Source organism: Camelus dromedarius, chromosome 5 (genome assembly GCF_036321535.1).
Source record: "Camelus dromedarius isolate mCamDro1 chromosome 5, mCamDro1.pat, whole genome shotgun sequence".
Taxonomy (NCBI): domain Eukaryota; kingdom Metazoa; phylum Chordata; class Mammalia; order Artiodactyla; family Camelidae; genus Camelus; species Camelus dromedarius.
In genome coordinates this window covers 36,318,214-36,335,944 of record NC_087440.1, presented here as the reverse complement: position 1 = coordinate 36,335,944, position 17,731 = coordinate 36,318,214, and the positions used below count along the sequence as shown (strand labels likewise).

Sequence of the window (17,731 nt, the reverse complement as noted above, 5' to 3'; positions counted from 1 at the left end):
AGAAAAAAATAAGAATCACTAACATTTCTGCAACATTTATACTCTAGCCAATCACTACTCTAAACACTTTACGTACATGAATTTATTTAATTGTCCCCCAACCTTTGAGTAGACCTGTAATTGTTTCTATTTTAAAGATGAGGCAAGGCAGGCATAGTGAGTTAAGTGGCTTCCCTGGGTGGGGCCAGGGTGCAAATCCTGCCAGCCTGCCCCAAGGATGCTCTTATCCACTGGTTTTACAGCCACTTGACGATCCTTCAGATGGAGTTCTCTGTGCCGTCACGTTAAAATTTTAATACACTTTCACCGGCTTAGAGCAAGAGTAGCCACACAATTTTTAATAGTGTCTAGACAGGCAAGGAAAGAGGATCATGTTGTGATAAAGAGCTCAGTCGAGAGCCCTTCCACTGAGCATCTTGGTGACCACATCCAAGTTACGACTTCTCTCAGGTCTCAGTTTTCTCTTCGGAAACATGGTGACTCTTATCCCTAACTCACTGGGTTGTTTTAAGTATTAAATGAAGTTGCACTAGAAAGTGGTCGGCACAGTGCTCGGCATAACTAGGTTTCCTTAAGTATGTTGAACACTTTCTGTTTCCAGTCATTTTACATGATCAGTCTATCTGTGTGTATAATATATATATTATACACACATATAATTATGTATGTAACTAAACCCATATATATAATTACAGTTATATATATAACTAAGTACTTATATACATTATATATATAGCTCTACAAATACAACTAAATAAGAATGCATGTACATAGTAAAACACTCCAGAATGAGTCATATGATTACAGGTAGTTGCACAAGTGGGGACTCAAGGTAACCACGGGGAGGGAGGAGTCTGAGACCATTTCCGTTCGTTCTCAGGCAGTGCCGTGTGTTGCACCTTGCTGCATTTCACCATCGTGACCATCTGATGGCCATTTGACATTATACTGTTTACCCATAAATCCCTAATTAGATATGGCAAGTTTTAATAATTAAAATAATTAGACAATTATTTTAATAATTAGACATGACCTTGCTCTCACCTCCAGCTTTATCTCATACTAGACTAAGCTTAGTCCTCAGCACTTAGGATGGCTATGACCTTTCTCAGTTCCTTGAAAGGACTTGTGCACCTATTTTAAAAGTTACTTGATTAGGCAAATATACTTTCCCTTATGGAAAGGGGAGCCCATTATCACTTGAACATTTTTTTAGATAATCAGATGAAACTAAGGAGAATTGTACCTAACTTGATCCTGTACCAGTATGCCCTTCTTTTCACTGCATTTTTAGCAATTCTGAAAGAACAAGAGCTAGGCCAGGCTGGCCTCCATGTTTGTCATGTCTGGTACACAATAAGGGTGAATCCTGGATGGACATTACCAAAATAACCGGAAACTGTAAGCAAGACTCAATCTATAACCTTAGAAATGACGGGTGTAGAGCTTAGAAACAGGAAATGTAAAAACTAGCTAATAGTCAGAACACAGGAATATTTGCAAGGTAGGGGATTACTAGTAATTTTGCCTTGACTATGGTTCATTTTAAAGTACCTGTCATGGTCTAGTGCTGAGTCTACAGCAGACATTTTTTAACTTTGGCATGCCAACAGTTAATCAGAGGGGCTAGTTAATAATGGAGATTCCCAGACTCCACCCCCATAAATTGCCATCTTGCACTGAGAATGTAACAGGTCCACGGATCACACTTTCAAAAACACTGCTCGAGAGCCCAGATACCCTGAAAGACCTGACAGCTGACAGTGCTCTAAAATTTTTTAAGTAAGTTCTGAATATTCAAATTTACATAAATTATAAAATTCCTCTCATTCCTAATATTTTTGCATCCACATCATCTTCTTTATCAGATATTTATTATAGGGCATGTAATTTTTTCCAAATATCAATGTTTTTCAATATAGACTGCATGAAAATAGTTGGAGTAGAAAAAGCTTCTTGATAAGCTTCCAATGTCAAGAAGATACAAAGGGGAAAAAAAAAATCCAGGAAATGCAAATACTTGTGTAATGAAGTTATGTGTAATACAGAAGGAACTAACATATGCGTCATGATTTTAAACAATGAAAGGAATGTAGGAAAAGAGTATTAACTGTTAACATTTGAAAATTCTCCTTGTGATAGATGTAGGCGTAGAAATTTGATGTCACAGTTGTAGGCTTATAGTTCAGAGGCTTCAGGGAGTATGAGTTTTAATCCTGTAGTTCTTACTAGCTATATATAAATTATTCTACATCCTGCTTACTAATTTTTAATTTTAGCAAAGCTTTAGACCAAGCATGTCAGACTCCATTATAATTATGCAAAGGAATGCAAATAATGAAACTTCTACCATACTGGAAGGTGAGGACAGGGAAGAGGTGAAGAGAGCTGTAAGGGCCATAACTTCCACAGAGTTCACACTGGATTCTGCCTAGGTGAATGCACTGAGTTATGTTCATTTGCATGCATGGTTTAATATGTGGTTTAATCATAGAGTTGAGCCCTTTGAAAAGCTGTTACATATATGTGTGTATGTGTATCTGTGTATATACACACATACCTCCGTTATTGTGTACCAGGCACTGTTCTAAATTACGACAGTAGCCAGGATAACTAAATTGAGAGAAAGAGGAGGAAAAGCAAGGTAGAGAAAACTGAAATGAAGGGATTCATTGTCTTAATGGAAGGGAATCAATGTTTTGTTTTGTTTTAGGGTGGTTCTTCTCAAACTGTCTGTGATAAAGGACCAGTTGTATTTTATTTTAATTTCCAAACATATAGACCAGTACTTTATAAAATATAATAAAAATGTGACATCAGTGTCAAAATGCTATGAAAGTTTCCAAAGAGTTAGTCTCACTTTGTATACTTATCTCATTATAAACTGATAAACAGTTCACAGACTGGCACTGATCCATACTGCGGACAGCTTCAAGTTAGTGCATCGAGCATAAGAGATGTTGTGCTTGTTTTTTAAAGGTGTGGGGGAGTAATCAGAAGAAATGTTTTACATAGTTACAAGAAGTAATCACTGGAAAGCAGGTTTAATAATGAGATATGAGGCTTTATCTTTCAATTTGAACTCTTCTTACTGATTGATTCAGATCTTTACCAGGTACATATGACACTTCTGTACAATATAATAAAAATGAACAAAAGTGCAAGAAGATTCCGGGAGTAAGTGGAATACAACCTTTTGTGTAACTAAAATCCTTCCATGCCTGGTCTAAAAGTTGCCTTACATGTTAAATATACAAACTGTATCTCTATATACACATATATATATTTTATACGTGAATACTACTGAAGAGCCAGAGGGTTATATTCCGTTTTCTATGATACTATTTCTTGCATGGTGACTGGGCAGATGAAGATGTGATCTTAAATTTCTAAACCTATCTGTGCCCACACAAAGGAGAATTTGCAAGTGTGAAAGTCAAATGAATTTTTTCCCTACATTTCTTCAGTTGATCAAGATTATAACACGTCTTAAATTATTCTTTCTTATATATGACTTCATTATACAGCTTTGTTTACCCAAGAGTTTATTCTTAGAGGAAGAAGAGAGAAGACGCAGGTAACCAAGTGACATGGACTGTGTAGCTGGGAAGGTGAAGTTTAATTTGCTTCAGTGCAAGTCATCTTACTAGGAGAATGATGACGAGCCTGCAGTGTTGGGAAAGCATCTGTTAGAGTAAAAGTACATTTCCATCATCAAATTGAATTGATGTGTTCAATTAGAGACACATGGTAAATTTGAGGAAGGTTAGTAACAGACCATGAAGATCACCGGATAAATTACTATTTTTTCCTCCTGAGTTTTGATATTCCTTTATATGCCATTAGGGAGGCAAGCAGGCAGTCATCAACACAGAGGCAATCTCGGAAATTGTCTCCCAACGAGCGCGCGACCCCCGCAGACAGAGATCATTTTCTGTGCTCACAGGTGAAGTCTGAAGAAGCACCTAGTCTCAACTCACCTGCTGGGTTGTTACTGCTCAGCTTCTGAGTACCATGGTTAGCTGGTATTATCAAGAATTAAGATCAGACACGAAGCCTTGACATATGTAAAAGGGAAACGCCCCTGCGTTAATCCTATAGCTTGTCTTTGTTCAAAATCATCAATTTGTGACAGTGCACCAGTGACACAGGTTTTTCCACTTGTTCACTCTGACAGTCTCACTGGTAATATTTCTGCTGCTTCTTTACCCTGAGAAGCACAGCTGTAATTTATTATTCTAGCTGGTCTCAATCCTTTGCTGACACTTATGTACAGGGCAGAATATATGGCATCTCAAGGCATAGAATAGCAATAATAATATACCACTAAATTTATCCAAGCATCTAAATTTTATTTTAAAAGCAATTTTGTGCCATTCGATGTGGTAAATTCAAAAAAAATTGGTCACAAGTGTGTTTTTCCCCCAGAAATTGGAGATGAAAAATACAGCCAGTACAAACACAAAGCAAAGCTAAATAAAGGCCTAGCACCATTACCACATGGTACATTTTCAAAATCCAACAGTGTTCCAAAACGCTAAACACTTAAGTTGGAAGTAGCACTTTGCCATGAAAAGGAACCAGCTGTAGGTCCCTCTTTCACTACATATTGTTCAAAACAAAAAATAACCCCATTGAAAATAAGGCTTGGATAGATGAGACCCAGAAATCCAATGGTATGAGAAACAAAAGGAAGACAATTGTCACTTAAAAATTAAACTGTGTTTGTAACAGTTTATGAGGCTCGCAGATCCAGCAAGCCTGCTGAATATTAATGAAGAGATTGATTTGTCAACATATTAGCACCACTGTCAGACATAACAGCATGGAGGAGATGCGAGGGGACGAGGCAGTGAACGACTTAAAAATACTTGACTGGGTGCCGCAAGATTCTACCATGATTGATTAACTAAAGTGAATTATGTGGGTCAGAACTTCCTCTGGGTTTAACATTTTAAACAGTCTCACTTGAAATTTTAGAACTACCTGTGTTTAACTTTTTTGAAAGAGAGCATGCTCTTGTTCAGTGATATGGAACTTTTAAATTATGAGCCAAAGATGTACAATGATTTAAATAATGTCTGCTTAGCAGAGTGCATTCTGAAATATATGTATATGTTTATATAGATACTCATACATATTTCAAAATTTAAATGAGTTAATATCTGAAAAGGTGTCCCCCCAGGAAAGGAATCATTTGATAGCAAATGAAATGTAATTAATGAGATTTTTTTTCTAACAAATGATCATTTGTAGAGGAAACCCGTCAGAAGTTTTGGCAAGAACGCTGGCATTATAAGTGCTCAAAAATTGGCTGTCTGTGCCCTAAATTGAAATGTTACCTATATATCCCTACTGTAAAAATTAAATTTCACTTCTGACTGTATATCCTAGTTAAATTGTAACATGACACCTAAATATATGTGGAGATCTCAGGGTATAGGAACAACAAAGGTTAAATACTCTAAGTTTGCTTTCTTTCCCAGTGACAACACAGAATATTTCAAAATACAGAATGTTAAAAATGTTATCTTATCCCTGTACTGCTCCATAATACCAACCCACTGAGCAGTTATCCAGAATATTCTTATATTGCTACAGTGATAGAAAACATACATTTTCATGAGGAGCCCTGTTTCTTCTCAGCTTGACCCCAGCACAATCAGCACACTGTCTCAAGGTTTATACCCACTGGTAGAACAAGCCCAATTCTTTTTTCCAAACAAAAGCTCATCTCAGAGGTTGGAAAGCAGACAACATGTCACCCCGAGCCTTCTCTTCCCCTGGGCAGTCAGTTTTTCCTTCAACCTTCTGTTCACTCTGGTCCACACACTGCCCTATTTATTTCTGTTCTTTTTAAATCAAACCTCAAAATTGTTCTGACTCAAGGTTCAGTGAGCCTGAGAGTAATGTGAAGACGGCATTCCTTCATTATAAAGAACACATTTCTTTTAGCGTGGCATGAAATAACACTCGATTGCTGGACAAAGAGTAGACTCAGGTGAGTTTAATGTGCATTCAGAATTCTGAATTTCGTCTTATAAATGTTGTTGACAAGCCGGATTTTCCAAGTCTGTGTTTAGACTGAGTTTTCCTAAGTAGAGGACTTAGTTTCATTTGTCTCTTAAATGTTACCTTCGCAGTACAGTCCATAGCTCCAGACCATAGTTATTTTGAAACTTACTTGTGTAGTCCAGCTTGTGTGCTCTTCCTGTTAGCATCCTCTGAGCAGAAGCTCCCCTGAAACCCTGCTAGGTGGTCGCTCCAGAGTACTGAACAAGGTGGAGCTGAGGATGGATACCTTTCTGTGTTTACATTCACCTATTCTGGGTCCCTCCAGGCAATACTAAACCAGTTATTAACTACTTTCAGTGTTCTCATCCCTGTAGTCTCTTGCTACTCAAAATGTGGCTTAAGGCTCTGCCTTAAGGGAATCATTCAAAAATGTAGACTGTCAGGTCCCACTCGAGACCTGCCTAATCAGAATCTTCAGTCTGAGATCCCTGGATTATTCATAGTGTGAAAGTCTGAGGACTGCTGAGCACAGCCATTCTCCATGCTGGCTGCACATACTGCAAACACCTGAGGTGCTTCTAAAACAACCAGTCCTGAGACTCCCCTCTCTAATGATTCTCACTTGACCTTTGGCTTGAGTATCAACATTTAAAAAAAAAAAAGAGAGAGAAAACTCTCCAAACAATTTTAATGTGCAATGAAAATGAAAAAAAAAAAAATCCACCCCGAACTTCATTAGAATAACATAAATATATTTTAATTTAGACTTCACATTTTGAGTCAATTTGGCATCAGTTTGGGGACTGCTTTAGGCTGTGTTTAAACAATTCATGATTCCAAGATTGTTTTTCTAGTCTTCAGGAGGAAATTACGTTGAATGTAAAGCAAAGGAGTACTGATTGATAGAATAACTTTCTGCAGAGGGGAGAACTGGGAGAGGAAAGATCCCGACTGGAGTCTCTCAAGGTCTTGCACTTCATTGGATTGCGGTAATTGACTCAGGAAGGAGTGAGATGATGATCTCCAGCGGCCTTGTTTGCTGCCGGCAGCCTCTGGTTTCAGCCTCTGAGAGGAGCGTCCCAGTTAGCGTTGCCCGGCAACAGCTTGCTGGGTTGTGAGCTGGAATGTGAAGGGTTGCAAAACGATTTTTAAAATAAACACACAGCTTACCATCAGCATGAAGTGAGCCAAAGGGAGAAGTCCTGAACCTACAGGGTGACAGGCAGCGAGGCAGAAAGGAAAGGAAAAAAAATGCTTCCTTGAAGGCAAGGTGCTCAGTGGTGACAGATGATGACTTCATGATCAGAGTGGTAGTTCTGATCTGGTTTCTAATTTGAAAATTTGTACCTGAGTAATTTGCAGGTGGACAGAAAACAGTATGGAAAAAACAGTATTTTTTTAAAGTAGCATGTCAACAGAAGAGATCAGCCCCAGGGTTTCACAGGTAATTTCTCTTGTGTAAAATTAACATCATAGGTCTTGTAGATCCCTCAGCGTTATTCCGATTTTCTGATGGAAATCACTGATCCTGTGATCTGTTACAGTGTGTAGAGTTGTGATATCCTACCATTCAAGAATATCTTTAGCCAAAATAGACAAACCATTTGCATATAATGTGGATATTAGAGAATGTGCCATTTAAATTTCTAATTAATGTAGTCAATCTACCAAATGCTATTTAGCGAGCATTTTTCTAATACATTAAATGATGCATTTTATGTTAAATATTTATGAAACTTACGTGCAAAAATAAATATACATAATCTGTGTGACCTCAAAGTAGCTAAAACCTAGTGGGGAGAATGGGGGTGACAGACATGATGAAAGATAGGAAATGGAAGATGACTGAGAGGTGGGACCCGAGGGACCTACCATGTATTCAGGTATGTCCGATTCCATTCTTGTAGGTTTTTCTCTAAGCTGTGATGCTTAAACTGTTTAACCATCGCAGTGGCACGTGCCAGGGTCCTTTCTCAGAATCTCTTGTGCCCATTACATGATACTGGCTTTGAAATAGGGAATGACTGAAATGTAGTTTCCACAAGTTCAAAGAGGATTCTGAATTTGGACACCAGAAGAAAACAGAATCCATACAATTAACACTCTGAGGGAACATTTCTTTTTGTATTAAAACATAAAGCCTTTCAGCACCTGTATGTACCATTTAATTTTGTGTTTGTTCAATGATAGTTGTGCACCTGGCAAACAGGCTTCCCAGAACCTCAGCTATCCTAACATCTGCTGGGATTCCCAGTAAAAGCTGAGTGTTTGATTAAATTTTTCTCTTCACTTTCCTGACATTTCAGTCTCTCAATTGATGGGGCCACGAGAGAGATTACTGTACAGGAAGTTAGGGGGAAAGTAACTGAATTTCAAAGCCAAGGATTTGTTGTAGCCAAAAAGAAACCTTAGGCTTCATAAAACAGATTTTCACTTTTTTTTTAATTTATAGGAAATATTGGTACAAATCCACGGCTAGAGACATTTTAGAAAACACAGAACTCTGTGCTTATGAGGGATGGGGAGACTTTAAAAGTGAAAATTTGAACCATACAATTGTTTAAAATTTTCAAATAATAGAAAAAGAAAAGACTTCCCACATTGTCTCAGTATGGCCATTTGAGATGTACAGAGAGCTTGGATATAAGACAATTTATTAATCCTATGGAAGGAAGGGATTGAATTTAAGGATGCGTAAGACAGCAGAACTCTCAGAATAATATTAGAAAGGCTAACTCTTAGAGTAAATGGGCAAGTACAATCAGAAAATAACCCTACCAGTCTCCGAAAAAGTCGACATCATATTTACTGCAAAGAGAAGGAGGAACCAGCCACTTAACTGCCTATTTTGCTCCTGTTTTCTTTATTCTCAAATTGAAGAGAATAAGGGAAGGAAGGTGGGAAACAAAAAAATATAACCCAAAAGAATGGAGGATTTTCCTGCACAGCTTTGGCCCTAGCACAACAGCTGTTTTAAATGGCATCTGCTTATGGCCTGAAACTGGAGAATCCAGCACTGTGTTGCAGTAGACCTTGCCTCATGAAAGGCAGGTATTGGGATATGTACCTTTTGCTACATCTATGGAAGGAAGTGTGGGGTAACAGGAATTGGAGGCGTTCTCGATTTGCCTAAAGATCTCTTTCTCATGGGGCTCCAGATCCCCATGGAGCTCCAGGGAACCTGGGGTTTTGCATCTTTCTAGCCTCAGCCTTTGGGCGCTAGCATCCCACCCTGCTACTATGCTGGCATGTCACCATGCCTTCTGACTTCCCCTTCTGCCGCAGTCCTCTTCCTTACTTCCCACTTCCCACAGCCAGACCACGTTCCCTTTCTCCTTTGCTTTGTTTGGGAAAGAAGTTCACGGAATGACCCAATTTTGTATCTGTCTTTCCCATTGTCTCTCCTTCTCCAACCCCACCTTCCCTGCAGTTTCAAGACAAACCCTACCACGTTCCCTCTAGATCAGAATTCCAAGTCTTGATTTGAGTTTGGGAACTGGAGTTGAGATCCCACTTGAACTTTTTCCCTGATTGTTGGCTCTGTTTTGAGACTACTGTGACTACATCAGTTTTACTAGTCTTTTTGCTCCTTTGCTGCTGGCTTTCTTCTTTCCTTAGCCTGGATCCTTTACATTTGAGGATTACACGGAGCAGTGTCTGCTGGGAGCTGGTACCTGAGGGGAGTAGGGGTGTCTCAAGAGGACAATCAATGGCAGCTGGAAAATATGACTGATATTCGGAACAGAACGTACCGCATACTGAAGAAGCTAACAGGTGCTTTTAGAGCCATTGTGGGTAACTTTTAACACATTGTGGAGAAGATGAAAGAGATACCAGGATACTTAAGACAGGCCAGAGTTTTCTGAGTTTTTAAAAGGGGGAAAGAATGAATTCTGAAATCATTGAAGAAGAAGCTTAATATTTGTCCTGTCAAAAACCCTAGGATGAATAACTGAATAGTTTGTAAACATGTAGAAAACAAATACTGGAAGGAAATGACCAAAAACTAATAATTGTCAATATTCGTTTACTCAGAGTCTTTTATTACTCCAGAATAACTGCATTCTTTTTAAAAAGATTGCCGGATTGGTAGAATAAGTTATTATCAAGGACTGATGTTTCTTAACTATAATAAAACATTAGAAAAAAATCTCTCGCTGACATCGTATAGACTGGATGGGATACACCTAGGAGGAAACAGCACTTGTTTATAAGCCTATTAAAAGAATAATGAACAGGCATGGCAGCTGGGAGTGTAATCAAAGAGTCATCAAGTCCTATGTTTAAGCTTTATCCTGAAAAAAGGTTACCAGTAAATTGATTAATACATAGCAGATAGGCTTATTCATTTTGGAAGTGGAGGAAAGCTAGAGGATTGGTCTCTTTGATTAGAGAAGATCACCTCACATTCCGAAAAGTCTTTGTAGAAATGTTGAGCTAAAGTCAGAGAGAGAGAAAGAGAGAAGATAGACAGATTTTATGTATGTAAATGCGTGGATAGATATATAGATAGATCTCTAGATATCTCCATCTATCTAATCCCTTGTCTGTCTTTTTATCTATATCTCTATCCACGCATTTATATACATAAAAGTGTGGTAGAAACATAGCTAAGAAGGATTTAATGTGCATTATTGGAAAAACTTAAAATTGAATTAGTTTTGGGCATTACAATCAGTTGACAATAACGACTTAATGCAACTGTGTAAGGTCTTGGGCTTTGGAGCCAGTTCCCATGGGTTTCAGCCTCTGATGTTAGCCTGGAAACTATCTGACTTTGACCAAGTTATATGACCTTTTGAAGCTTCAGTTTTTCCTTTTATATAAAATGGAGATTAAAATAATAAGTACTTTTGTATGGTTGTTATGAGGACTACCTAAGAATATGGATATGAAATTTTTTGAAAAGGAAAACCTTCAGTCCTAGGCTATATGAATAATATCTGTGTGTGCACATCAAGTTGATGGTTAATTATGAGGAAGATTCTGGTCAATTGTGAACAAGGACATTGCAAAACAGCTAGTGAATGTAAAAATAAGGGTGCACAGGGGGACGGAGGATGCTGAAGGAACTGTAGAAGGTGAGGTTAAGGTGAATCACGGTCCCCAAGACGTGAAGAGCTGTCACGTAGAATAGGCAAGTTCTCCATTGCATCTGGAACATAAATAGGATTAAAGTGGGTAAGTTCTAAAAAGACAACTTGGGCGCAAATAGGAGGAAAGAATTCTTGTTACTGGTGTCATGCAAACGCAGTTGACATGTGAAATAGATTGGACCACCGGAGTTAGTCACTAGCACCTTGGCTAGTTACATTTCATAAATGCTAAAGAAAATGTTTTTTTTTTCCCTGAGTAGGGTATTAATTAAAGACCAAATGTCCAGAACGGTGTGTTTTGTCATTGTAAATGTGTGTGTGTGTGCACGTGTGCACGTGTGCACGTGTGCACATGCGGATATTTTGCCTTTGCAACTAGATTGGGAGCTATTCAGGGCCAGGGCTTTATCCTTAACTTTCTTACTCCCTACATCATTGCCAGTGTAATTCCCTAAGGAAGATTTGTTGAATGAACAGATAAATGAATGATTGACACATATGTGTGATGAACACGGTCAATAAAGCGAATATTGTTTAAAAAAAAAACACTTTAGAATCTTTTTTTAAAAGTGGGTTTAGTGAAAGACATTTTGGATGGTACAATTAATGCCGGGTTGTATGAGACTTGATTAATGAAAATGATATATTAAGAGTTCCAGAAACAGTAGAGTGGAGCTCTCAAACACTAATGATGGACGTGTTTTCTCAGTAACACCAGCTTCCCAACATTTAAGTACAGGGTCCAACATTTAATAGTTAATTATTTCTGTTTTCTGCAACCAGGAGCCACAAAGTGTATTTATAAATACACACACTCACACGCCTGTATGTTCACACACACTCATGCATTCCCTCTAATCCTCTCCTTACATCCTAAACTGTTTTCTCTTAGAGGTACTTGTCCTTATCTTGCTGTGTTTATTCAGGTCAGCTGGGTACTGTGGCTGTGGTCAGACGTGTGATTATATGCTCCATTCAGCAGAATGATTTTTTCATCTTCACATATCCCATTCCCTTCAGACACTTCCAGCTTCTCCTCTGGCAGTACTTCCCTCGCCAGTAGGCAGTGTGGTTCACTGTTGGGGCCCATTTGGGCACACACCAGACTTTGTGTTGAGGTACTGTACTCCTAGGTTCCTAATTATAGAATTCAAAGCAGAAGGAGTGAATTAATGGCATGTCTTTATTCCCCGCAGCATCTAGGGAAGCGCAATGCTGCAGCGTGCTCATGGTAGCACACGCTCTCTCCCTTCTCACCTTAGTCTCCATTTTTGCTGTGTGGCTTCACAGCAGCAAGAATGGAAGGTGCACTTTACTCACCAGTGAGTAAATCATGTGAATGGATGTTTTAAAGCACATGCCCAATACGCCATTCACTGAGAGAACTATACTTTCAAAAGCTCTCTGAGAACACATGCATGGAAGTTGAAATTGTACTAAGTACTGTGCTTCCTAAGGTCTTCTTGCTAAGGCAGAGGTGTATAGGCAGAGAAGGCATTGAAATGTGTGCTATTGAATTTACTTTCTCTGATCAAAGAATTCTTGGATGTTTGATATTATAGCCCTTCCATGCAGGCAAATACTTGGAATATTAGTATCAAAGAGATACAAATCTGGATTACCAAAAGCCTGTAGAAATCATTTCTCTTCGCCTGACAATGAGAAGGATTCTGATTCATTCTGATCGAATAAAGTGGTCTTTGTTCCACGTGTCCTGTGGACGTCTGTGACAGTCTGTATTTTCAGATCTATGCAGGCTAATGTAAACCGAACAATGGAATCAAAGCCCCCCCTTTCAGGACTTGGTGACTAGGGAAGTTGGAGAGTTAATTTGCATTTTTATCAAATACATACTGAGATTTTTTGTAGAAAGATCCATCTCTCAAGAAACTTAATGACCAGGGTAGATTAGGAGAAGGAATTAACTCTTTGGTGACATGTGAATGCTTCCATTCGTTTGGCAGATTTCACTAAGTTTTTGGGGGGAAGAAAATGTTAAGGTGAAAGAAAGAAATGAGAAGTCATTACCAGAATGAGTGGGAAGGGTAAGGTCATGAATTTAATAAGTAGTGAACTGTTAATTACTGGTAAAGATTGAAACAATTTTCAGAAATGTGAGTGAGAACTCTGTTATATGATAGTCTGGGTAACTAAGATGCTTCGTATTCTAAATAATTAGAAGAATCACGTTTTCTTCCTAAGTTATACTGAGGAGTCCTGGTCAGAGACAGCGTAATAGGCTGAATGGTCCTCATAGAAGTATTCTTGTTAGACAAGTTGCTTTCCTGTCTTCCCCTTGAAAACAATGAAGGCTGATAAAACTCCAGTTCATTGGTTATTCTTAACAGCAAAGTGAAAGAAACAAATGTTTCACCGTTGGACCATTGGCTTTTATGCTCTAAGTTTATCATGAGTCATGGCCCATGTTATGGTTTTTTTTCCTGTTTAAATATAGTGTCCAGATATCTGTTCCTTAATTTGAGACTACAAAGCCCATTATGTATATTCAGACTTTAAACACATTTTAAAACAAAAGTAGCAATGCTTTGTCTTGAATATTAGTTTTATCCTGCCATCAGTGCAGTACATATTTAAATGATGGGTTTTTTTGGTTTTGGCGCTAGTTCCCTTTTTTTTAATTCAATTATAGTTGATTTACAATATTGTGTTAGTTTCCGGTGTACAGTAAAGTGATTCAGTTATACATATATATGCATCTCCTTTTTCATATTATTTTCTATTATTATTGAATATTGAGTATAGTTCCCTGTGCTATACAGTAGGACCTTATTGTTTATCTATTTTATATATAGTTGTTTGTATTTGCTAATCCCAAACTCCTAATCCATCCTTCCCCCATCCCCTTTACCCCCTTGGTAACCATAAGTTTGTTTTCTATGTTTGTGAGTCTGTTTCTGTTTCATCAATAAGTTCATTTTTCTTGTTTTTTTAGATTCCACATACAAATGCTATCATGTGATATTTATCTTTGTCTGACTTACTTAGTAAGATAATCTAAGGTCCACTTATGTTGCTGCAAGTGGCATTATTTTTTATGGCTGAGTAGGGGTGTGTGTGTGTGTGTGTGTACATATATACCACATCTTCTTTATCCAGTTATCTGTTAATAGATATTTAGGTTGCTTCCATGTCTTGGCTATTGTAAATAGTGCTGCTGTGAACATTGGGGTGTATGTATCTTTTCAGTTAGAGTGTCCTCCAGATATATGCCCAGAAGTGGGATTGCTGGATCATATGTCAGATCTATTTTTAGTTTTTTAAGGAGCCTCCATACTGTTTTTCTTTAGTGGCTACACCAATTTATATTCCCATAAACAGTATCGAAGGGTTCCCTTTTGTCCAGACCCTCTCCAGAATTTGTTGTTTGTAGACTTTAATGATGGCTATTCTGACTGGTGTAAGGTGATACCTCATTGTAGTTTTGATTTGCATTTCTCTAATAATTAGTGATGTTGAGCATCTTTTCATGTGCCTATTGGCCATCTGTGTGTCTTCTTTGGAGAAATTTCTGTTTAGGTCTTCTGTCCATTTTTTTATTGATTTCTTTTATTTTTTCTTCTGGGTTATTGAGTAGTATGAGCTCTTTGTATATTTTGGAAATTAAGCCCTTGTCAGTTGCATTGTTTGCAAATATTTTCTCCCAGTTTGTAGGTTGTCTTTTTGTTTTTGTTTATGGTTTCCTTTGCTGTGCAAAAGCTTGTAAGTTGATTAGGTTCCATCTGTTTATTTTTGCTTTCATTTCTAAAGCCTTGGGAGCCTGACCTCAGAAAACATAAGTTGACTGTAGGTGTATAGGCTTATTTCTGAATTCTATTCTGTTCCATTGATCCATTGGTCTGTTTTTGTGCCACTACCACACTGTTTTGTTTACTTTGTAGCTTTATAGTTGAATGATGTGTATTTAAACAAAACTCCTACTTAAGAAAAAAGTATTAAAGACATGACCAAAAGAAATTCATATCATACAAAAGACTCATACACCTTTCTCTGAAATGATTTCCAATTTCATTTTTTAGCATTCAAAATAAAATGAAGACCAAAGTTGTAGAATTTGCAAGAGGAATTTTCTTCAATGCCTGTTATCACTATGCTGTATTTAACTGTGTGAAATAGCAGATGTGAAATAAACTATAAAGGAATTATGGTATATTCCTGATGTGTCATCTCTTTTTACCAATAATTAAAATTTTTTTCAGCCATTGATCTTATCAATAACTTGCTGCAAGTGAAAATGAGAAAGCGCTATAGTGTGGATAAGACCTTGAGTCACCCCTGGCTACAGGTAAGAAAATATATTAGCTATTTTCTCAGTCAGATGAGCTTACGTATATTTAAATTTTGATATTAATGTAAAAATATTTTGTCATATTTTAAAAATTATAATTCAGATATCAATTTTTTTGCCAAAATGCATGCAACCTCTTAGGATTTAATAGCAATTCAATGTTTCTAAACCTCTGTCTCTACCAGGAAGATTTAACAAGGAAGAAACACACCACACACACACACAGGCATGTGCACACCAAAAATGAAACAAAGCAAAAAAACTAAGGGTCATAACAAACCTCCAAGGACCAGATTTCAAAAGCATCTGTATGTGTAATCCTGACAAATGTCCAAGTAGATGCCCATCTGGTCATGCACTGTACTCATTTGAAAGCTATATTTTCAATATCTTAATAAATATTCCTAAAGCAAATGCATGGCAGATACAAAGTAGATGCATGTGTTTGGTCTCTCTTAAATATTTGTTATTTTCACAATGAACTTAAAAGTTTAGAAATAAACGAACCCCTGAAACACTGACGGTTTATTAGGTAGGCATTAAATTCCAAAGAAATAGCAACATTTCTAATTGCTTAACTGCAGGTGTTAATTGCCCACGTTCTGATGCATGATATCCTATACACAGTCTGCATTTGCAAAATTCTGGCAAAAAGGAAGGCTTTGGTGCTGATGCTGTCATGTCAAGGTCCCTGATGAAAGACACAGCTCTGTTAGAGTGGAGGGAAAAAGGGGAATTTATATGTGTTGTGGGAATTGACATTTAAGGTAGTGTCTTGATAGTTTTAGTCATCTCTATGGTAATACTTTGCAATTTCTTCCTCAGGATTATCAGACCTGGTTAGATTTACGAGAGCTGGAATGCAAGATTGGGGAACGCTACATCACCCACGAGAGCGATGACTTGAGGTGGGAGCAGTACGCAGGCGAGCAGGGGCTGCAGTACCCCGCACACCTGATCGATCCACGTGCTGGCCACAGTGGCAGTCCTGAGGCCGAAGAAACAGAGATGAAAGCCCTCAGTGAGCGTGTCAGCATTCTCTGAGTTCCATCCCCTATAATGTGTCAAAACACTGTGGAATTAATAAATACATACGGTCAGGTTTAACATTTGCCTTGCAGAACTGCCATTATTTTCTGTCAGATGAGAACAAAGCTGTTAAACTGTTAGCACTGTTGATGTATCTGAGTTGCCAAGACAAATCAACAGAAGCATTTGTATTTTGTGTGACCAACTGTGTTGTATTAACAAAAGTTCCCTGAAACACTAAACTTGTTATTGTGAATGATTCATGTTATATTTAATGCATTAAACCTGTCTCCACTGTGCCTTTGCAGATCGGTGTTTTTCTTACTGGAGCCTCAGTTTGGTAAGAGTCTACAGAACCTGTCCACGAAATAGTTCTGTTCTGTGTGTCCCACTGGTTGTGTCACTATAAGCAAACTCTTGAAGAGTAGGTTATTACCAGTGTTCTATGAACAACTCCGAAACTCATGTAGAAGGAACAAGTGATGGAGGCTGGAGGGGGTCAGGGGATGGATATACAATCTTAAGACACAAATGCATGAAAGAGTTTTTACTGTATAGTTTCAAACCCTTTGCCTGCCTGGTGTGCCTCAGCATATTTAAACTCAAGTAAATGGGCCTCCGTGCGCCTACTACTCAAGCCTAAATGCCTTAGAAATGTAACTGCCGTATACAACAGGTATATTTCCCTCTTTCTTACAGTACTCTGTTGTGTTATGGAAAACCAGCAGCTAAGTAACCTTTTGTCTTTGTGTATTTTTCAACAATAACAAATAAATATTCCTGTCAAAACACGTGTCCGTCTGACTGAATTATTTTCATTTGTAATCCATGCTAGTATTTTCCGGCCAAGTAGGAGCAGGGGTATCTGTGCAAAAAGCAGAAGAAGTCCATGGTCTAGAATTTAGCTTTATCTACTCTGCTACCACAGAAGTATATTTCCAAGCGTACTGAAGCCTTTCTGTCTTGCATGTCGTCTCTAGTTTCCAATAGAAAAGGAGCTTCCAAAGAGAAAAATGACCAAAGCCAAACAGAATACATGTGGACATAAGAATATTGCTCAGTGTAGCTTCCTGATTTAGTCAGTATAAATCAGGGATTAATTAGAATAATGACTCTAGTTTCTTTCTATATTGTCTGAGCAAGAAGGTTCTGAGGTGACCTACAAAAACACATAAATACTGGAAAATAATTCCTAAAGAAAAAGCCAACTTAAATAAAGTTCTATAGCCTGAGTCTAGTATTGGACTCACACTTCGGGTGTATGGAGTGGATAACTGTGGGCTGT

General features: G+C 37.9%; 1 protein-coding gene across 2 annotated transcripts in view; it reads left to right on the top strand.

Moving 5' to 3' along the window:
* PRKD1 (protein kinase D1) overlaps positions 1-17,237 on the top strand; it is a 278,738-nt gene extending 261,501 nt beyond the window's left edge. For both annotated transcript variants that reach the window (XM_031453524.2, XM_031453525.2), the window contains 2 exons: positions 15,329-15,414; positions 16,243-17,237. In XM_031453524.2, coding sequence (XP_031309384.2) covers positions 15,329-15,414; positions 16,243-16,461 — 305 coding nt within the window. In that variant the 3' untranslated portion in view covers positions 16,462-17,237. The remainder of the gene's footprint in view (positions 1-15,328; positions 15,415-16,242) is intronic.
* Positions 17,238-17,731: the final 494 nt, after the last annotated feature.